The following is a 23,302-nucleotide window of genomic DNA, read 5'->3' on the forward strand; positions in this document are numbered from 1 at the left end:
TTTTTGTTTTTCCTCAGAAATTTAATTAACTGGAGGTAAATTAGTAATTTGTTTTGATAAGTATTAAGTCAGTGGAAAAATCCTCCTCTTCTGATTTTGGGTATGATTCTCCTGATAGACAACTTTCCCCGTTGTGGTGTTGCCACAACAATGCTGGCTTGAGCTTGAACCAGACAATGTGTGCTAGGAAGTTTCTGATGAAACTGCAGCATCATGACCTGCTTATCGAATTTGTACTGCTTTAATCTCTGGATGGCTCAGAGAACAGTCAGAGGTTGTTCTTAAATCAGCTTCTGTATGGTCTGAGTTTAACAGTAAGGAGATGCTGGTCTCTACAGTCTGAGGCACTGCTTGCTGTCCATGCTGTGTCTATTGCACAAATAGTGACCAGCTGACTTCCCAAGATAACAGTCTGGTATCTTCTTATCAGCAAATGCATCACTTAAAAGCTAAAATGGACTGCTGGAAGATCCTATGCAAGGAATAAAGCAGACATGAGGTGAGCACCTCTCTGAGTAGCATGTCTGCTTTTTTGGGGTTGCATGTTAGAACTCACAGCTGTGAAAGGCTCTGCTTTCGTGTGATGGTTTAAGTGTTTTATTGACTGTTTCAGGGCCGAAATCTTGCAGATCTCAGAAGGAGTCAGCCTCGAGGGACTTTCACACTGAGCACAACGCTGCGATTGGGCAAACAGATTCTGGAATCAATAGAAGCCATTCACTCTGTGGGATTCCTGCATCGTGACATCAAGCCTGTATGTGGTTTTGGAAATTTTCCTTTTGGTTGTATGTCTGTCTGTTTTGTTTGAGTCAGTAAAGACAGTCTGAGTATGGGCAGGTCTCAGCAGATACATTTAGGCCTCCTTGCACACTCCCACTGTCTGATATGCTGGCTATTTCCTATAGGTACAGAATAGTAATATAGTACTGTCCTTCCTTTAAGTGCTTAGCAAACCAGCTTTTATTGGCAGAGGCTGCTCCATGGTGGGTTGGTAGCTGTCAGTTGTGCTTGCACCAGTCAAGATCCCATGATGAAGCAATCTAGTTCTGAATGGTCCTTTGGAGTCCAGCCAATTATCACCGTAAAAGTTGTTCAGAAAGGAAGTCTTGTTCTGTGATGCATCACTTGAATAAATGCTAATTCATGTGTTTGACTAAGCTAAATCATGCTCTTAATCCTGTATGAGTGATTGCCAAAAGAATTGGAGCACAGTTTCCGCTGTCAGAAACACAGTCACATTTTGCCTGGGCAAAGCACAGTAATTCCAAGTCTCGTTGTAGAAGCCAGTCTTGTTCCTACAGCTCTTCACTACTTGACCTGAACACTTGTTGCTACACCATACCTGAAACCAGTTTCCTTCTAGCAAACTCATTTGCTCCTTTTAAAATCAGCTGCTTTTGGCTGACCAGATTCAGCTGAAAACCAGTAACTGATGTGGTTGGCTACAAATTCTTTAGTGGACATCCATTATGGTAAAGGATAGAACTTTAAGATTGAGGTAAAAAAAAAGGAGCTGCTCTGTTTGCTTTTTATTGGTTTATTTACTAAGAACCAAGCCTGGTGGTTTCTATATGCCTGAATGTTCAGACAGATCTAGGCAATACAATACAGTAAATGGAGATTCTGGGAGTTAGGGCAGAATAATTCATGCTAGCAGCTAAACCATGAACAGAAGCATTTGTCTACAATAACTCCAGCCTGTTACGCAAGTCATGGAGCTCTCACTGCAGAGCTAGTGGTGTTAAATGTAGCTCTTTCTCAGAGCAGCTGAAATTTAGCTCAGCTGATGTGAATTCTAGCAATTTTGAGACTCCACAGTCTCTTATCTGCGAAGTGAACTTTTTATCAAGACAGTGGTTCTCTAATCATGATGTTCAAGGTGCATCTTAAAATTAATCTCTTTGACTTGTTTCCACCAGAGGCATGTGGAGCTACATGATAAAGTTTTGCCAACAAATGGCCACTCTTACCCAAGCTGCTGGCATCAATTTGATTTTCTTTCTTTGCTTCTTTGTCCAGTCCAACTTTGCCATGGGCCGCTTACCTTCAACATACAGGAAGTGCTACATGTTAGACTTTGGTCTGGCCCGGCAGTACACCAACACTACTGGGGAAGTCCGACCAGTAAGTACATTTCAAGGAGGTTTTTTTTCCATTTCTGCAACTGATTAGGAATGGAAAGGTTTTGTGGTTCTGTTTGTTTTGTTGTTGTTGTGCATGGTCATTATACTGGGCTACATTTTCTGCAAGGTGAGAAGCAGCAGGTGACTTCAGCTGAGTTGGGGATCTCAGAAGGGATGCTTGATTTTGTCTTACAAGATGTGTGGCTTTTTTTTTTTTTTTTTAAATTTCCTTTAGGATTATCATGTTTTCCACAGGCTTGCAATACTTACTGAGTACAGTATGGACTAACAAAGAGGGTGAGCCCAATGCTGGCCATGTAACTTCTGTAGCCCCAGGGGACTGGTCTAGTTCAGTTCTCTGTGATCTGGGGAAACAGGTTGGTATATTCTTAAAGCTTTTTATAAAAAAAATGTGCTAGAAGTTAGAGGCTGACCTGATCTCTGAGGCTGAACTTACTGTGAGCTGCAACCTGTAATGCTGTTCTCACCCTTTGTGGTTTTGGTTTTATGTCTATTGACTCTGTCCAGATTTCCTAGCAGGGATATTTCAGTGTGCCTGCCTGGAGGGGAGGTATGGGCAGGGGGCATTGTCTGTGCCATGTAACATGGGTTTTATCTTCAGTTCTTTTACCAGCACAGTGTTATCTGGGGTCACTCATAAGGATGTGTAAAGCTTCAGATATTCTGGGATCTGTCAGAGAATTCCTAGATGTATTTCAGAACAGAGTGCAAGCAGAGAGTGCTCATACAATCTCTCTGTTTATCATCCTAGGCTTACAGCTTTTGGTCTGCACACCTTTTCCATCTGCAAGATAATTGTTGTTCTGGAAAATGTTGATAATGTGCTAGCTAAATCCAGAGACTCTGTAGTGCCGGGTATTGCTGGGCAGTGGGAAAAAAGCAAAGGCTACTGAGCAGATTTTTTGTCCTTAGTAGATTAATATAGCTGAGGAATTTTTCTTTTTTTCTTTTCTTTTTTTTTTGGTTCTTTTGTAAGTCTTTTCAGTTTTCTTTTCCCTGTAGTTGGGAGCAGCTCCAAAGGTTGTGCCTGCATCTTATTCTTAGAAAGACACTCACTACATACTACTGGACTTCCTCATCAATGCTTTATAGTTTGAGGATAACCCTTCTCCATATTGCCCTTTACAAAATGTGGCCCCCCTCCTTTCCTCTTTCTGCAGTCAGAATTCAAGTCCATTACAGACTGAAACTGGCAGTTGTTTTTCTGCAAAATTTCTTCATTTCTTAATGAAGTAATTATAGTTTACATCTGTATTTCAAGTCCCATTGTTTGAACATTGTTCTTTCTTTACAATTAAAGAAATTAATTTTTCCCAGTCTTTTCTTTTGTACCTTCTATTTTGTTCCTTTCTTACCATAATTTAAATTACTTCACTTTTATTTTGCTCCCAGGCCCTGTTTTTAGAAACAGCTCTACATCCAGCCTTGACATTTTCCAGGGGAAAAGATTCTTCAGCTGTGTCTTACAAGCCATGTCCTGCTTGGGTTGGTGTGGGTGAGCGGGGCCTTTGTCAGAGTGCAGGACTCTGAGAAGGTTGGTCTTCGTTCTGGTCAATCTGGCTTGCTTGCCACAGATGTGTCTCATAGAAGGATGAATGACATATGATCTTTTCCTAAAAAGATACGTACAATCCCCAGAGGGGTGGGAGTATGCTCTCCTGAAAGTAGTGAAAAGTCTCTGTTTGTTTGGGATATGGGAGGATCATACAGGGTAAAGTCTCATATACCTAATGTACCTGTTCTCCCATGCCACACTTCAGGGGGTCAAGCTTTTTGACAGAAATGATACAGCAAAAAAACTCATAAATATTCAGTTCAATGCCTTTTAACATTATGCAGTAGTCACTGAGCTGTTTGGTCCTTTTGTGTCCCTGCTGCCTGATACCGCTTTGAGTCCCACTTATCGGACCGAGGCATTTGTCTGGAGAAGCACAGTGTGATTGCTGCCCAAGTAATGCACTGAGGATTAGGAAGGAGATGGAGGTGTAGGGTGGTATGAAGGCAAGAGAAATGAGAAATTTTGTGGTGATTTTGTGTTTGGTTTTTTTTAAATAAGAACTTTATCACTTATTTCACCAAAGAGATTATTTCAAGCCAGTAAGGTAAATTCTTTTTTCTCCATTCTCTTTCCATTCATTTATCCATGAAGAATACATTTATAACATAAATCATCCTGAGCCTAGTATTTCTGTGGTTTGGTTCTGAGGTACAATACACAAGATAGGTGAGGGAAGGGGCTCACTCTCTTTTTTTGGAAGCATGTCTGGATTTTGCTTTCAGTCATATTCAGTTTTTTAAAGGAAGTTTTCTTCTCACATAGGTTCTCTGCAGTTTCCTACATTTTCAGAAGCATTGTCATACTTTATGAATAATACCATAGAAGTATTAGTTGTTTTCATATCCTCTGAAATTCAGAGCTTCAATCTTATTTATCACCTTTTCAGAAAGACTCTGAATGACTTTCTAGTAATACAGATAATGAGCCAGGTCTTTAGGATGCTGTGGATTTGGTTATTTTTTTTAACTTACTGCTTTCCTCTAATTTTCTAGAGATTGATTAAAACTTTGAGGTGGGATCATTTCTACTCTGCATAATCTTCATTAAGCATTAGTTTTCTCCATCCTCAGCTGTCACCACTCTGGCTTCCCAGGCCTCCTTTTAAGGGCTATCCCAGCAGCTTTTTCCTAGGGAGAGGTTACTCTGCTGAGCCTTTGATGAGTGTTATGGGTTTGGTTTCCATGTCTGTATGGAGGATGGCTACTTGGCAGTTTAACTCGATAGCTCAGCATTTGTAAGGTTATGGTCCACTTGATGTAACTGAATCCAGATTTATTCTGAATCTGAGTTTATCCTGTGCTTCGAGGAAAACAAAACTGATCTCCCTTACGTGGGATGCTAATATTAGCACAAATGCTAGTCCTTGGAGAAAAGCTGTTGTGATATGGATTTGCTTTCATAGGAATGGTCTCATCCCTCTACTGCTTGCCCATTGCCACATGTTACAGAGTCTGCTGGGTAACAATCTGTAGGAACTTATATTGCTCTATAAAGACAGAAGGTGGTTGGGGCCAGAAGGTGTGTAAGGAAGCATTAGCAACTTTTTTTCCCCTCTGTTGGCAATCAGGGAAGCTCAGTTGTGCTCCACAGTCTCATTATTTGATATTTCTTTGCAGGTTGTAGAAGTCAGTCTTTGATAGTTACTCCTTTGGACAGGCAGAGCAGATGTGCGTTGGTCCTGTAGCCATGTGGTGTCCGTGGTGTGCTGGGAGCTCCTTTGATGAGCTCTTTGACTACCAGCAGCATTTCTGGCATTTGGATCACAGCCAACATCCTGGCTAGCAAGGGGGACTCTGGCTATTATGAAAAACAGGGTAGACTGCTAGTGGACAAAAAATAATTAATATTTTCAGTGTGTTTTGTTTTCAAACACTTGCAAGGACAAGTTCCTGAGCAAGGAGCTGACAGGCAGCTTTCCAGAACTGCTAGAGGAGAGAGATGCTGATTTCTTACTGCTCCTCCCTGCCTCTCTAAGCCACGCTGTCTCCTGTTTAAAAGGTGGCAAATTGTGGTTAAGATCTGTGATCTGTATTCAGCAAGGTATGTTTGACCTGAAGTTTTCCATTTCTGAAGGGCGCGCTGTCAGTGATAAATTCACAAAGTATCCCTGGTTCATTAAGCTTAGTAACATCTTTTGGTGCTCAAGACTTATGTTTTCTGACAAAAAGACAGTGGAAAAATTACTCAGTCACAGTAAACAGGGCCTTCTCCAGTGCTATGAGTCTCCCAACATCCCTTTTCTATGGAATATATCTTAATTTTGTGCACAGGTGTAAAGCTTAAATGAGAGAGATTTCAATATGCCTGCTCACATTCCGCCTGTGGCTTAAATACATGGTGTTTGTGGTATTCTGCTATCAAGTGAGAATGCAGGAACTCCTGTAGGAGAGGAAGTTTTTGAACCTGAGACTTCCAAACTTTGGGTGAGTGATCTGATCATGGAGAGAAGAATCACACACAGATTCAGAGTGGGTAAAGTTGAAAGGGACCACAGTGGGGCATCTGATCCAGCCTTCCTGCTCAAGCAGGGTCATCCCAGAGCACGTGGCACTGGATTGCATCCAGATGGTTCTTGAACATCTCCAGTGGGGAAGACTTCACACCTTCTCTGGGCAATCTGTCCCAGTGCTCGGGCACTGCACAGTGAGGAACCTCTTCCTCATGGTCAGGTGGAACTTCCCGTGCCTCAGTTCCTGCCCGCTGCCTCTTGTCCCATTGCCCGGCACCGCCGAGCAGAGCCTGGTCCATCCTCTGAGCCCTCCCTGCAGACACTGACAGACATGGATGAGGTTCCCTCTCAGTGTCTCTTCTCCAGCCTGAACAGGCCCAGCTCCCTCAGCCTTTCCTCAGAAGCGAGGGGCTCCAGTCCCTTCATCATTTGCCACCCTCTGCTGGACCCTCTCCAGGAGCTCCTTGTCTCTCTTGTCCTGAGGAGTCCAGAACGGGACACAGCACTCCAGATGTGCCTCACCAGGGCTGGGTAGAGGGGCAGGATCACCTCCTTCAACCTGCTGTCTATGATCTTCCTAATGCAGCCCAGGATACCATTGGCCTTCTTGTCCCCCAGGACACTGCTGGCCCATGCACAGCTTGTTGTCCACCAGGTCCCCCAGGAAACTGTGCTTTTCTTCAGTGTTGTCCTTCTGTTATGACTACAAACCTCCATTTCTGTTTTTCTGGTTCTGCTCAATGTTCACCAAAAAACTCCTGGATTGCTTCACCCTGCTGTATTGTCTCTGCAAAATATAGGTGCAGGAGCAGTAGATATAGGAGTAATCAAGCCTCCCAGGGCTTGCAATTGCAAGGCTTCCTTCAGTTTTGTAAAGAATGTTTCATCTATTTTTAATTCTTGGTCAGGCAGTCTGTAACAGGTGCCTACAACTTACGCTACCTGGAATGATCATCGGTGTACCCATCAGTGGTGACTGTCCCATCCCCTGCTCCAAGGAAAGCTTCATACATTCAATCAACTCCTGTGAAAATGCACCTGGCTTGCCTTCCCAGTCCTTTTTTGCCGTTCATTGCAGCGCTCAAGCCATGCAAGCAGTCCCACCAAGTCTCTACAATCCCAGTGAGATCATAGATTTGCAGTGGCACATAGAGCACTAACTGCTGCTGTTTGTTACACATGTGTTGGTGGTTTTGGACAGGCACTTGAGGTGGGCCATTTGATTAGATGCAAAGTCTTGGCAGAGATGCTCTTGCTACTGTGTCAAATGGGTCCCTTCTTGTGCCAACAGGGTTTTTTTCCTCAAAGAGGGACCTGTGGTCATAGAAGCCAAAGCCCTATCTTTGACAGCTTGGTGTTGACTTGCACAATGCATCTTCTGCTACCTAAGCTTCTCCCACTCCCTGGCAGGATTTAGGAGGAAATCATGCAGATCTCCATGCCTGGAGGTCTGTAATCACTCTTAGAATACTCAAGGTCACTGCTTGAAAACCAGGTGCTTTTGGTGTTCCCATGAATGAGCTGCAAGTGTTAATAGTCAGATGGCCACACAAACTTGGCAATTTGTCCTTACTATCCCATATCCAGGCTCCCAACAAGCCACAAAGCTCTTGAGACGTCGAATTAGGTCAGTAGATGGGGACTATAGCTGGCACAACTCAAACGAGAGAGCAACGTATTTTGCAGTGCAATTTCTTGTAGTGTGGACCTTCTGAGGGGCTGATGTTTTTGAAAACTCAGCTGTACTGTATGGACTAGCTTGCCCTTGCCTGTATGCACAAAGGCTGCAGAGAACACTGTTGGTGATGTGCTACTTTTCTTTAGAAAAGCTGTCTAGACCTTTCCTAATTAGAAAGGTAGCTAGCCCAGCTAGTTACATTTCTGCTGATTTTGTTCTTTAGGAGAGTGTCAAATTTTTCTTCTGGTGTGTGGGGTCTAAACCAACATTATGCCTTTTAAAAATGAGTACTGCACGTGCCAGATGAAACAGAATGAATGCATCTGCCCACCCCTCTGTGACCTACCTGTAGGATATCCAGAAGTATCTTCTTTGGGACTGGAGACAGGTTGCCAGAGATGAAGAGAGCCAGTAATGCAATTGTTATGGTCCATATGGAATAGGACGATGAAAACTACACCTTTTTAGTGCCTTTGTACAAATCTAGATGAGATAACAGTTGATGATGCATAAGATACCACCCATCCAGTTTCAAAGGTGTTGCAGATCTAAGCAGTATTCAGAAGACAGTAATGACAAACTTGTGTTTGAAGGATTGAAAAGATTGTGACTGTAACATGCACAAGAAGATGAAAGAATTTTATTAAAGTCTGTAAAATGCCCATTAATAAGTGCTTGCAGTTTTGGCGGATACTCTTTAGAGAACTAAGCCCAGTTTTTTGTTCCCAATTTCCTCCCCTTCCCTTATTCCTTCCCACCCAAAAAGTCCATTTTGTGGAGAATCCCAAGGCCTTTCGTAACAAATTTGATATTACAGGATGCAGTGATCTTTTTTAGGGTTTTAACTGTTATTTCCCCTAGCTGCAACCTTCTGCTGTGGTTCAGATAGAGATGTGAGCAGGTTTATTCACTGTGACATCCTTGTTGTACAACCCACCTTTGCCATGCAGCAGTATCAGCAGTCAGTGTCAGTGCACATCTTAAGACAACAGAACTTAAGCAACTAGGGAATGAACTGAAAAATTTTTTGTTTTTTAAATATGTAGAATTTTCTTCTTTAGCATGTGCACAGGTCAAATTTTTCATCTTGCATTAATTTTTATATCAGAGAGCTGGACTAGCAGAATCTGTTTGATGTGGAGAGCTAAGGCTGAGAAGAAAATTTGAACTTGAAGGGGGAAATGAACATAAACATTATTATGCAGATGATGAACAGCATATGCTTATGTAATGGAGGTGTTCTGAGTCATGAAGGTCTTCTGTGCTAATGTAGGTCAGGTTTTGGACAAGAGCTCCTTGATCGTTGCTCAGCTCTGCCAGTTTTGTCACATGCAGTACAGAAAGCATTGTGTCTTTCCTCTGTCTGGGGCACCTTGACTTCAGAAACATATTCCCTGTGGCTCCACAAATATTAATTGAAAGTGTTCAAGGGTTTAGCAGCTTGATCTTAATTATTTATTTGAAAATAGAGGCTATGTTTTCCTGAAGCCTTATTGCAGGATATGACAGTGGACTGTTCTGCTCAGCAAGCATTTTATTTTAGCTTAGTCAGCTGCAGCTCATTGATTAGATCTCGATCTCCTTGTGGCTCAGACTGCACTGCAGTAGTTTGCAGTGCCTTGCTGGAGAGACTGCACATGCACGAGGGCGGCTCTGGGAGTCAGTGGGCACAGGGACGATGGTGTAGGCAGCACAGTGCACAGCCTGTGTGGAAGAGCGTGAGGAAGGCTTAAGAAATGTGTCAGCCAATTGAGAAAAAGGTATTTATTTTCCAAATGTCTGGGCATAGCATTAAAAATAAACTTCGCTGCAGTGAGCAAGCTATTAGAAGAGGAGATGATGATGTGTTTTTCTACTGAGTAGTTTTCCCCCCACTGAAAAATGAGCTATAAAATAACACAGAGGATAGGAACTTCTACATCCTAATACCCCAGATATACAAACATAGAAGCCCAGTAGCCTTATACTTGCTTTGTACTTGAACTACTTGTAAATCTGTAGTATTACATAAGGAATTAACATTTTGGAGTAGAATAACAGATTTGTGGAGCTGTATTACTATATTGGCTTGGGAGGGAACATAATTTTTGTCTCAACCTTTGTATTGTAAAAAAGTAGTCACAGGAAAGGCTGAAAACACAGCATAGTCATGTTTGTTCAGAGATGAGGAGAAGGAAAAAGAATGGACCTAGGTCTTAAAATATTGCACATTTAATATACAATAGAAGTGCAGTTTCTCTGGGAATGGGTTAGTTATAAAACAAATCATCATGAAAATTACGTTAAGGTTCTCATTGTTACTTTCACTGTTGGAGTAACAAATTTGAACTTGAGAAGGGAGATTATGTTCTGGTCTAAAACATCACAGTTGCAGAAATCCCATGCTCTTGAAATTAAATGTATGGAAAGCAGACTAGGTGATGGATTTGAAACTCTCTTAGCAAGCAGGGAATCTGGTATCTTGCTACGTGTTGCTGTTTCTCTGCTTTCCTCACCTGGAAGCCCCGGAGTCAATGAGGGTGGCCTCAGATCATCTGCATCTGGTTTTTGTTGGTTTTATTTTACACAGCAGCTGTTAGAGGGGTGAGGGAAAAGGAAAGACAACTCAGGCTCAAATTTTATGTATACCTGCAGGGGACTGAGATCCCATTTTCCATCTCTGAGTGCTTTTACTACCAAGCTGCAGGGGGGTATACATTACATCTGAATGTGTCATTCCTTCTGGTCATTGCTATTCCACTTGAAGCTCTGATTATTCTTCCCACTGGAAAACAAAGGGAGGAATATAAAGCTCTTACTGTGGCCAGTGATGAGGGAACAGAGGCTTTGCCCCCTAGGCAAGTGAATGTTGGATTCGAGTTGGATTGCAGGTCAGATCTCCCTTCAGTCAGGTAAGTGCATTTGCTGCCAGGTCATACACTTCCTCCCTCTTGGTAATAATTATTCATATCTTCTGTGCAAAAGGTATCCTTTCCAACCTGTGTGTTCTTAAACTTGCATCTCAAAGCACCCTGTGGTTTAGGGATGAGAGTGTACTCTGGAAGGAGGGAGGTGTGGTTTTCATGTCTGTTCAGAGGGTGGGGAGGTTTGAACTTCAGTGTGCTCCATCTCAGTGATTGCCAAAACTGCCTTTTGTCTTCTTCCTTTTGATAGAAAAGAACCATCGTCTCCATCTGGCTCCAGGAAAGCATTTTGAGCTCTAAATCCCAAAGGAGATGTGACTCCAAAACATGTCCATTTCAGTAGTTCCCCTGCTGTGTTACAGCAGATTAAAAACTTATCTTTCTTACTTAGCACTCCCCATTCTTTCTGTGGGGATATTCTGTGCTGCTTGTTGCCTTGTGGGACCTCTCATGTAAGAAACAAGTGCAGCTCTGAGGCCAAAGTCCTCTTGTTAAAAATCGTGATAACTGAATAATAGGATTACAACTGAAATAAGCTTTTGACTAAAAAAAAGCTCATTCTTAGCCCTGTTTCTACTGTGAGAAAGGCACTCTCATCTTCAGCACAAGTTCAGGTGCAGGAATCATGTGATGAGATGGTTGGTGCATGCTGTTTAGAAAGACAGGATTATCTTGGTCTTTAATTATGTTAAAATTCATTGGAAGTTTTGAACTCTCCTAAAGTAAAGTAGGAGCAATGGCGTTTTAACTCAAGTGCTTTATGTCTTTTGTTTTGGAAAGAATAGCAGGAGACTTAAATAGCTTCCTCAGAACTAAATTTCATGCAGAATTTATGGAATTCTTAGGATTTGCACATTTTTAGGAAAGGGGAACAGTAAGACTCAAATAAGAAACTCCATTGTGTGGATTGTTTTTGTTTACTTGATTTCTGTTGGAATAAGTATCTCTCAGTCAGGGTCTTTCCTCAGGTCACTGAATTGACTTTTAAGGTTATATAATATAATATTAGTTCTTGCCTCTGATGAGGATGTCCCTCAGATTTCTCTACTTTGCCATTCACAGATAACATGACTGCTTATGTGGCCTAAAAGCAGCATTGAGTTTCATCCTGCTCTCTCCCAAACCACCATTCTGCATCCCCCCACAGGCAGTGGAGCACTGCAGCAGTCACCAGGGAAAGGGAACCTGCCTGAAGCTGGCAGCTGTGAAACCTGTTAAGTTGGCAAGCCACTGTTTGTATGGAGATTGATTGTGAGAAAGCAAGGTGGTGGTTGCAGAAAAAACACAAATATTTTGGGTGAGAAACCATAACAATTCAAATAGGAAAGGGGACATTGCTGTTGATTTTTAGGAACTTATGTGCTGATGTTAGAACTTGCTCTGGATGAAAAGGGCAAGAGATGAGAGAGCAAATCCCCTTGCAGGTTATTGGATCAGTTTGTTTAGGAGAAGAAGGGAGATGTACACATCAGATAATTGTAGGAAGGAAAATCACAGTAGAAGTGTACAACTGACCTGTGGTAAGGCTGTCTGCATGGCTGCTCTCAGCTTTGTTTTTCCACTTATTAGGTGTGATATGCAGGCAAGGGAAGGCTCTCCCTAGAGGGCCCCCTCTCACCACTTACAGAGCACTCACAAACCACACAGATTTGTCATGCAATGCTTCATGTCTTTTGTGTCTAAATGAAACTCAGCACAGGACGAGCCAGCAGCCCTGGGAAGGGTGATGGGAGATGGCAACAGCTAAACAAGACACAGGTTTCTGTTGGGATACAATATTGAATGTTTTTTAATTCATTTCTGTTTAATTTTTTTCTCATTTTGTTGTTTTTTTTATCATGTTTTTCTTTGGGTTTCTCTCTGTTTTACAGTTCTTTTGGGCTCTTCTTTTGAGGCTGTGTTTGATGCGTTGGCTTCCCATCCGCTGCTCGTAACCATCTCTGCTATGAGTTGTGAGTGAGCCATCACCATGCTTCTGGGTTTTCATTTTGGTTTGTGCTTTTGTTATATATAGAAGTCCAAATTACACCAGGTTTTCTTTTTTCCCCTCATGATATGTTTGTTTTTCAGCAGGATCGTGACAGCTACCTAAATGTGATGCAAAGGCCTAGAACACTTGGGATTCTGCCTGAGGGGCTGGCAGATATTTGGGTGGTGCCAGAGTGATTTTGTCAATTCTGTGGTTTCAGAGGCAAGGGGAGGGAAGTTTTCTCATCTTACATTTCTATCTCCAGCTTCCTCTATTCATTTCTGACTCTTCATGGGTATAAAATATGATGCAGTCATTAATGATTCTACAAAATGTTGCTGTTTAAATTAAAAAGTCAAAATGCACATAAGAGGTGTGAATATTGTCCCCACCAGAAAAGGTGAAGATACATATCCCTGCATCTCCCTCACGAGCCTGTCTGAAGAAGCAGAAGGTTCCTAGAGGTCACAGAGATACTTCGTTTTAGTTCAGTTAAAGCTTTCTTTCACTTTTCCTTCTTATCACAACGTTTCCAACAAGCCATTTCTATCCAAGATATATCTCCAAATTCTTTCCTTGATCTGTGCATTTTCTCTCTCCCGTTACCACCTTCTCTTCGATCTGTGCTAACTTTTTTTTTACATTCTTACTGCTGAAAATCCTTTTCCTTATTCCAGGAGAGATGGGTTAATGATCCTAGATGACAGCTGGCCTGCCAGGGGCAAAGGTGGTGCATCTCATGAGGTGTCTGCACAGGCTTCCAGAAAGCTGGGGAGGAACCAATGGTCATGGTCATGAGAATACTACAGTCACAAGAAACAGCAGGATCAAAGTACTGGCATCCAAATACAAGTTTTTAGGAAGGCAGCTGGAAACTGGGACATTCAAAATATCCAGTTTCCTTTTGCCAGTGAGGCAAAATGATTAATTTTAATCTCTATGAGTGAACATGGTGTGAGGAGCAGGGATTCAAATTAATGAGGAAATATGAGCACTCCTCAAATAAAAAGGGAATGTGCAGGAAAGACAGACTTCGTGTGAATCATGAGGGAGACACTGTTGGCACTTGAAATACAAATGAGTGTTTGACCTGGAGAGTGATGGGTGTAAAAGAGCGCAGTTTGGAAAATGCATCCACTTCATACGGGATTTCGTTACCTAGTTCTGTCTCTGTGTGTGAGGTAGTCTACATTGCTAATGCAGTGAAAGGAACACAGAGTGTAGGTTTTGCTCTGTGGTAGTGATCTAACACAGCCTCCCAAGCTGAAACTCATTTTAAACCAAGCTTCTAACACAATGCAGTGCTGTATAATGAAGTACTTTAGCTTTGTGGTAGACACAATATCAATGAAAGAAGAGATACATTCTATAACATTTTTTATAAAAATACTGATGTGTAAAAAAATTTTAAAAATATCTGTGGTTTAAAATTGTATTTCAACTTGCTAGCTTATTATATATTCATAATTTTGGGTATTCAAATCAGTTGGATTATATATGATTCCACAGTCTGAAGCTCCTAACTGTTGCAATTTCAATTCCATGTCAATTGTGGATTGGTCTGGACAACAAGGGTGCTTTATCCAGGCTCTTTTCCACTGCTCACCAGTGCAGTAGTGGGATGAAGTTTATTAACTGGAAGAAATGAAGTGTGTAAAGAAATCATCTGGAAAACTAATGTTTATGAATTCAGAAGAAAAGTCAATAATAGTTGGGTATGCAGCATGTGTGACAACAAATGCTCGGGAGGAGCTGTTTGTTTGGATGGAAAACAAGGTATCTCCACAGCCTGGAAAATACTTGATTGCAGTGACCAATTCCTTGTGACTGGCAGGCCAGGCAAATATGGTTAAAAGAGGTGCAACCTTTATGAGCAAAAGACATTGTTACACAGTTAGCATCTGCCTGTTTTGTTCAAAGGACGCTACAGGTCCTGTCAAAGCAATTGCAAAGTCGTGCTCAGTTGCAGTGTTCTCCCTTCCCTGAGGTCCCACATGAGAGAGGGGTGGAGGGACAATCCTCTGGGTTCAGGTGCGGGACTGCTCAGGAGCAGCCGGTCTTGTTGGCTGTGGGACAGATGCATGGTTAAAGGCCTGCACCAAAAGCTGGGCTTTTGCTTTGCTTCTGAGAGAGGAGGGGAATACACTTGCAAGCTGCCTGGCTTCAGCTTGGTTTCAGAACAGATCTAATAAAAGACTGCACAGATAGCCTGTCTGCTAGAAATAGTAAGTATTGATCTAAAACAATTTTTAGAGACATTGCTGACATACTGAAGCCAGCACACGTGGTACTTGGTTCAGTACTTGCATGGACTGCAAAAATTGAATAATTTTTGTTCTGAAAACATTACAGGTTACATGTTAGAATTGCTCACAATACACCCTTATGGCTCATGAAAAGTGTCCAAACACACTGTCATCCATTCATAATGGAAAAAAGGAATGTTCTTTTGCTTTTGAATGTGTAGAGCCAATTTATGGTGATGGCTGTATTCCAGTGGCCAGTACTCTGCTTTTCAGGAACTCACATCAGTGAATTCTCTGGAATTCTGGAAAATATTTTGCAGTTCTTTGTCCGTGGAAATCCTGAATTGCATAGTTCTGAGAGCTATGAGGTACAGGATGATAAGTATAATATCTCTACTATTACCTGCTGCTAAATAAGTCTCTTATAGCTCAAGTTGGTGCACTGCAAGATTAAATGCTTCATTAAGTGCATGGGATATGCATGTGGGTTCTCTTTGGGGATTATTTGATTAGCATACAAGAGTTGTAAGATAGACTTGCAGCTTTTTTTTTGCTTAGAGTCATTATAACTTAAGAGCTGCATTGTACACCATGCAGGTGTGGTATGTTACATGGTGTTGGTGAACTTGTTAAAAAAACATTTGAAATTTTATTCTTTCTGAGAATATCGAAATTCAGAACAACTTCCGTGTACCCAAAATGAAGCAACTGAATTGCACATATTTAAAGTGACAGAAGAGTGCCCTAGAATAAAAGTACAGAATTTTAGGTCTAGTTCTGAAAGCACAGGCAGAGCTGAAAGAACAAACCCGAATCCACTGCCCTCTGTAGGACAAGTTACTTGATTAACTTGTTATTAATGTGCCTGGTTTTCTGCTGGAGTAGGATCTTAATTTTGAGTATGTTTAGTTCTTTAACCAAGCTTAGCCTTACGATGCAAGAAGTCTGGGCCTGAACCTGGTTTACCGCAAGAATTTTGAAAGCACTGCTGTTAAGTCTCGTTAACTCTGGTGCTTCTAGTTCAGCTAAGAGAATTTGGTGGATGTCATTATTTAAAATGCAAGTTTTTCAGAACAATGACATCTGCATTAAGTGAACTCACATGGTCTAATGTTCTTGTGGAGGCAGCAGTAGAAAGAGTTGGAACAGTTGCTCAGCCCCCAAAGCAGAGAAAGTCCCCACATGGGACAAATAAGTCACAGGAGGACTGCCTTTCCACAGCCACTATATCAAGCCTTTGCTTCCCAAGGACACGAAAAAGGGAAAATAAAGATAGGATATACTGGGAAGAATCTGGAAAAAAGCAAGAACTCTGGAAGTCAGAGATTCCTAATTTTTTGATGCTGACCAGCAGTGTCAGCAAATGTGTGTGGTCATCTGTCAGAGTAGGTGATCCCTGTTTCCATCCTGAACAGGCCACCTTCAGGCTTTGCTTAGCTCATGTTACTCATGACTCGGTTTTGCGTTTGCAGTTCTTTACTAGCTTTTCCCTTGACCTGGAGTTTAAAAAGGAAAATCTGATCCTGGTTAATGTTCTTATCCCTATGCCTGGACTGTTACTATTCTAACACAGCACTGTAACCACCTTGCCTTCTCTGTAGTGTGAGCTTTCCTAGAAATGCAGAATCGGGGAACACTCTCTGTTTAGCTGCTAGAGCATGAGGAGGCAGTAAGAGCCTTGTATCCCCTGGGTGCATACAAAATAGCAGTTTAGACAAGAAGTTCTCAGGAGATGGCTGCACAGGGGATTCAGTCATCTGCTCTGTTTCTGAGATGCTTCTCTTGTCTCCCTCCAGCCTCGTAATGTTGCTGGTTTCCGAGGAACTGTCCGCTATGCCTCCGTGAATGCACACAAAAACAGGGTGAGTATTTTGGGGTTATAAGGAGTTATGAGTAAGATAATTCCCCCTCAGAAATCTGTTTTCAGGAGCAAAGGAACAAGAGGTGTGAGTTCTGGTTTGTTATCTACAGAAGTTAAGTATATCAGAAGATTTCCATTAGGTAGTTAAGGCTGTTGACTGTAAAATCAAAATTATGCTTCAGTTATTGGGTCCTCTCTAGTGGGCAGACTTTAAAATTGTAATTATTACATTACCAGACACTTTTCAAGGGCAAAAGTAAACCACACTGAAGGGGAAATCTGGCTAACTGCCAGGCTGCTTGCTGATAGTTTCTAGCAGAACTTGGCCAGGAATTACCAAGTGCCAGGTCCCCAAATCCATTCTTCATCTGTAATTTTTAATATTACCATCATGCCATCAGGTAAAGAGCCACCTAGTGAAAGCTAGGTTTATTTTTCCTGAAAAGAGCCATGATTTACATGGTGTCTGGCCTGTTTCATTATAAATGCTTCTAGAAGGCTCATCTAACATTCTTTTCAGAACACTCCTCTGTCCTATTTCAGTAGTGTTCCTTTGCAGACAGTAAACAGTAACTTTGGACAATACTCTCAGGCACAGGGTATGATTCTTGGGGTGTCCTACACAGGGCCAGGAGTTGGAGTCAATGATCCTGATGGATCCCTTCCAACTCAGCATCTTCTGTGGTTCTAAGTTCTGTGTTTCTGCTGCTAAGTGCCTGGCAGATGGAAACTATGAGCCCTCCTGCATTACCTCCAGGTTTCTGGCCTTGCTTGGAATGAGATTGTAGGATTACCTACATGGAGAAATGTCAGGTTTTTTTAGGATAGGAGGAAATTATTGTCTACAAAAGGTGGAAAGTGTGATGTGGGGAGGGCAGCTGAACGCCATCATGAATTCTTTCTGTTTCTTGGGAGACACAAAGAAACCTGAGGTATAATTTTTGCAAGAGCTGAGTAGGCCCAGCTGTAGCTGGCATCAGCTGAATATATATTTAGACACAAAAATTGCTGTATAATGCAGGCTATTTTGAGAAATCATATCCTAACCATTGGAAGTTGAGCACCAAAAATGAATTCGTGTGCTTTGACAATTTCAGCCTTTATCCCCGTTTTTCAATTTCCCATTCACTAGCCCAGGAGGAGAGTTGTATGTGGAAATGTTATAAATCTGTAAATTGTTGTGGTGCATGATGGTGAGTCTTTTGCAAAAGAGTACAAATGCTATTTAGGCTTAAAGATATTAATAAAAAATGTGTTCTACATACAGTTTGGGGATTTTTCTTAATCTAGGTTACTCTGCTTCCCATTAATAAATATGCATCTTTAGCCTTTAATTTGACTTCTTTAATCATTGAATGGGAAGTATGACTTCTCTTCCTGCCCTTTAAAATGAGGTAGCTCATCTGGAGAGTACCCCTGGATCCCTGAGCAGTGTGGAACTTTGCTCCTCAGTCTTGGTCTCTCTCTTCTCCAGGAGATGGGTAGACACGATGATCTGTGGTCCCTCTTTTATATGTTGGTGGAGTTTGCCGTTGGTCAGCTTCCATGGAGGAAGATCAAAGATAAGGTAGGAAACCTGGTGTCTGTGCTTAAGAGAGGGTGCTATGTTTTAATTATTATGACTCTTTATTATTCCTCCTGCAGTTCAGTGCGGCTTTTTTTCTGGAGTAAAGCCAGAGTCTCCTTTTCATCAGATCTTCCTGCAAGATGCTAAGCTACTTTTGTGTGTTCTGATACACAGGGTGGGCTTCTCTTATTTGGAGTAATTAGACTTTTTTTTATGCACATTGTTAGTCATATTTGAACAAGTGGTTTTTACTTTGTTCGTGCAAAGCAAACAGTACAAGTGGAAAGCTGTCCTTTTGACGAATAAAAAGAGCCTTTAGAAAGACAGCAGGATAATGCCTTGCTGTGCCAAACAAGCCAAATGGGATTTGAAATTAGGAAGTTAAACAGAATAAAGCTAAGTGTTCATGTTGTCTTGGAAATACTTTGTGCTAAAGAATAAAATCCCTGGAAAGAAGTAGGTCACCTCTGCAGAAAGCTTCTGACTCAAGATTCCCCTTTGACCTCTGCCTGCAGTGCTCAACCTCCTTGTGCTTCGGACAGCAGACAGGAGAAGTGTGTAGACATTGTGCTGGGTCTAGAAAGAGTCTGTGTTCCAGGAATGATAAATGTTTAAAAATGTAAAGCTATGGAAGAGATTCTTGGCTCTGAGATATTTTTTTGTTTGTTTGTTTGTTTTCCAGGAGCAGGTTGGCATGATAAAAGAAAAGTATGAACACCGAATGCTGCTAAAACACATGCCTTCAGAGTTCCATCTTTTCCTGGATCACATTGCAAGCCTAGACTACTTCACCAAGCCAGACTATCAGGTGGGAGCCTTTCTTTGTTACCAGTGTGACGCATGGCACTCTAGATTAGCATTTAGATTTTTAAACGTTTCCATGAATGTGTTTATATCTGGCTGAGGAATACTTTTCCTAGGACCAGGAGAAAGAGGCTGGACTGTACAATTCTTCAAAACCTCAAAAGTTTCTTCATCTCCTTCCACCACCCTGTCCAAAATAATCCTGTGCTCTGCACCAGATAGCTCTTCCCAAACAACAAAGTACTTTTGGCTTTCATTAAGACACAAAAACTTTGAGATACTCCAAATGTGACAGAATTTTAGCCCAGCGTGCCGAGGTCTAAGACCCTATACCGACAACTCACCATTGCACACCAACCCCTTTGATTTCTTGCAGACTCATGTAGGCCTGGGCCATTATTATCTCTTTCTTTAATACTTGTCTAATATAGGGATTTTCCTCCCATTCAGTGTTTGCTATCAGCCTATATGTGAGTAACTCAGGCTAACACAACAGAACTGAAGCAACTTGATTCTCTATTGCTTTTTTTTTTTAATCAGTGGTTTTCCCTGTACATTAAAGACAGAGGGGTGGAAACAACATTTTATAAGCAGATCTCTGCAGTCTTATCTGAGTGCTTGCTCCTGTTGATAGTGCATCAAATGAGTGGGAAAGTGGTGGGAGGGTGTTCCAACAATCTCTAACAGTGCCTTTGTGGTTTAGCCATGTTCATGTTGTAGCATAGCAACCACAGATTTTTAAAAAATTAAAAGGAAAATAAAAGGCAAATACTTTCTGGATAGTGCAGTGGAAAAATAACATTTGGCACTAAGAGGGAGAGCTATAGAGGGATGGAGGTGGACTGATGAGATGCAGAGGGAGCTGGATTTGTTTGTTCTAGAACAGAGAAGTAAGAGGGGATCTGATTGCTGTCTTTCACTGCCTCAAGGACAGCTGTGGGGAGAATAGAGGCAGTAAGGGAAATCATTACTAAATCTAAGGGGGGGGAACAATTCAGAGTGTGGGTTCTTATATACGAAATGGGTACTTAGAAAAGCTGTGGAATTTCCATCCTTGGGGATTTCCAGGGATTGGCTGCATGACAGATATGATCTGCCTTTTAATTAGCTCTGGTTTGAGCAGATGGCTGGATTAGAGATTTCCAAAGCTCATTTTGAACCTACGTGCTCCTATATACTGTTCCAGTTTAAAATAATTGTGTCCTAATGGTACTGAAAGCCATCCTTGAGATTGAAATGGAAGATGTTTCCAGACAGAATTCAGGCAGTACAAATCACAAACAGCTTTTTCACAGTAGGGCATTTGACTGAAGCTGTGAATTGCCTTTTTGCCTTCAGTTTCTTGCAGGTGCAGCTTGGGCAAGAAGCCTCCAAAAGGGAACTCCCCACAAAAGTCTGGCATCTGCAGCTTGCCACCTAACACTGATTCTTCTGGCTTGACTTGCAGACCGATTCCAGACAGCAACTTCTCCAGGCATCTCAGCTCCAGAGATGTCTTCATGTTGATTTATCTGGATGTATTACTCTGAAAGATTAAAAACTATACCAGAGGCCATTTGAAATTGTCACCAGTATCAGACCCACAGGGAAATAAAGGAAATTGGGAAAGTGTGTTTACTAATGTATAAAGTCACAGTTTATTTAAAAATCAGAATTGAATTTGAAGTTTTAGATTCTCCTAAGCACATGTCATGCTGAGTGGAAATTTTATCACAATTCTGGGCCCCTGAGATGATGTCACAAGAGAGAGATACCAGGCTGTAACTGGAAGCTAAGTGTGACCAGAGATCACTACTTTCTGATGGATAGATGGCACAAGTTTTGCCTAAGCAGAGGAGAGGAAAATGATGGTAGAAGAAAATAGACTTGAGCTGTCAGATGATGGATGTCATACCCTGTGGTTTTGCACTTCTTGGGCTCGTGGCCTCAGACATCAGCTCTGTCTCTTTAATGGATTGTTGTCAGTGTTGGTTCATGGTTAGGATCAAACTTTTATCACTTTCACAGCAGGAGGATGTGGGCGTTAGAGCAGCATTTTGGGGTTTTCTGACTCATTTGACAGCAAGAGACATGCCTCTTCCCTGGAAAAGTGCAGATAAGATGTAGTAGAAAATATTTTGTACTACACTTGCATACAGTACAGCTGGTAGAGGAATACTTTCAGATGTGCTTGTGGAGGTGGCTGGCTTCTCTCCTCAGAGATCATACTTTTTGCAATGAATATCCAAAAAGTAATAATGATCTTTGCTCCTGGAAGATTATAGAAATTTGAGTGCCTTTGCCTGGGAACCCATCCTATTCTCTCAGCTAAGGGCATTGTGAATTGCATTTCACTCGAGGAAAGATGATCACATCAGCTGTTGTTGTTATATGAGAGAATGGCTGTCTTGTACACATCCTAAGTGTGGGGAGGTAAGTTTCCTATATGGATCTCTTCCTTTAGATTCAATCAATACCAGATGTTGTCAGAGCAGTTGGGAAAGACTCTCTGTGAACAACGAGTGCTGGTTTGAGTTCTCTCATGTTGACCAAGTGTTGTGATTTATTTCCAGCTGGCAACTGTGTACCAGGCAGCTGCTCACTCACTGTACCCCTTGCACAGTGGGATGGGGAGGAGAATCAGGAAAAAAAAAAACAAACTACCAAAAAAACCCCAAACAAACAAAAAAAAACCAAACCAAAAAACAAAAAGACCTCACAGGTTCAGATAAAAGGTGACTTAATATTTGAAACAATTGGAATATAATAATCATAATTGTAACTTTAAAGAGATAAAAATAAAACCCAAGAAAAGAAAGTGATACAAAATACAATTACCTGATGCCCAGCCAGTCTCCACGGAGAAAATGGTCCCTTCCAGCCAACTTTTCCCCAGTTTATATACTGGGCATGACACTCTGTGGTATGGAATATCCCTTTGGCCAGTTTGGGTCAGCTGTACCAGCTGTGCTCCCTCCCAGCTTCTGGTGCAGCTCCTCACCAGCAGAGCAGGGGACACTGAAAAGTCCTTGAATGAGGGTAGGCACAACTGAGCAACAGCCCAAACATCAGCGTGTTATCAACACTGTTCTCATCCTGAAGGCAAAACACAGCACTGCACCAGCTATTGGGAATAAAATGAGCTCTCTTCCTGTTGAAAACAGGACAGCAAGCTACTGGATATCTTCCATCATAATCTTAGTGTTTTCTCCGTAGAAATTCTTCTAGGACTTACAAACACAAATCAGGATCATTCCTTTATCAAAAGGGGACTCCTGCCACTGAAGAGGTGTGCCTAGTATTTATTCTTAAATACTGTGTTGTAGATTACAGTGCAGATTAGAAACTTGAGCAAGAGCAACTTGCTATGCCCAAAATTTCTGCTGAAAGATTCCATCTTCTGGGATAAGCCCCAAAGAATTCAAGGCTTTAGCGCCTGGACAATCCGTAGCTGTTTTGGTACCTTTTATATGTGATATTTCAGGATTGATTGTGATTCCTTTCCTGAGCCTTGGCCAAGAGAAGGCATTGGACAAGATGTATTGTGACAGCTTAGTGGGTAATTTGTGCCCCATTGGCTGCTTCTCTCTCGTTCTCTGGGCCATCAGCCCAAAACATGTCATGCTACTACATAATGTGCAATTCAGCTTTATGTCCTCATGGACATTAACATCTTTAATAGAGAAACATCTTGGGCCCCTTTTTTATCCCACTAGTGATTTTGATACTCAGAGAGTTGGTGAGTTTTGATACTCAGCAGAGCAGAAGGAAACTCAGTATGGAAGGCTTGCAGAGACTGTGGAAACTCTTCTGATCCCTAATGTTGGGTCTGCAGGCAGAGGATTCCTAGACAGGATCCAGTGATTCTTTGCATGGCTTTCCAGGAGCAGTGGTTATTGCAGGGACTGTTCTGTGCAGTTTTCCACTCCACTTCTCTCCTTGTAAAGCTTTGACCTTTCATCAGAATTATAAAGGTTTCAGAGAAAGCTGAGAAGACTCAATAAGTCCATTAAATAGTTTGAGAATAATGGCAGATGAGGACACCAGTATCCTTCAGCCTGTGAAAAAAGACCCTACAGGGAGTACAGTAAAGGGCTGTAAAATCCCTAATGGCCTGCAAAGTCAAGTGCAAGAGTTACAGAAT

General features: G+C 41.8%; 1 protein-coding gene across 6 annotated transcripts in view; it reads left to right on the forward strand.

Moving 5' to 3' along the window:
• Positions 1-23,302, forward strand: part of TTBK1 (tau tubulin kinase 1) — a 91,590-nt gene that overhangs the window by 24,256 nt on the left and 44,032 nt on the right. For 2 of the 6 annotated variants that reach the window (XM_069009191.1, XM_069009188.1), the window contains exons 4-8: positions 614-754; positions 2,020-2,124; positions 16,744-16,809; positions 18,283-18,375; positions 19,058-19,183. In XM_069009191.1, the coding sequence (XP_068865292.1) occupies positions 614-754; positions 2,020-2,124; positions 16,744-16,809; positions 18,283-18,375; positions 19,058-19,183 (531 nt within the window). Of the gene's footprint in view, positions 1-613; positions 755-1,426; positions 1,499-1,845; positions 1,880-2,019; positions 2,125-7,727; positions 7,779-12,659; positions 12,685-16,743; positions 16,810-18,282; positions 18,376-19,057; positions 19,184-23,302 lie in introns of those variants that run through there. The other 4 variants (XM_069009190.1, XM_069009189.1, XM_069009192.1 and 1 more) reach the window with 4 other exon arrangements.

The sequence above is a fragment of the Aphelocoma coerulescens genome, chromosome 3 (assembly GCF_041296385.1).
Source record: "Aphelocoma coerulescens isolate FSJ_1873_10779 chromosome 3, UR_Acoe_1.0, whole genome shotgun sequence".
Lineage (NCBI taxonomy): Eukaryota > Metazoa > Chordata > Aves > Passeriformes > Corvidae > Aphelocoma > Aphelocoma coerulescens.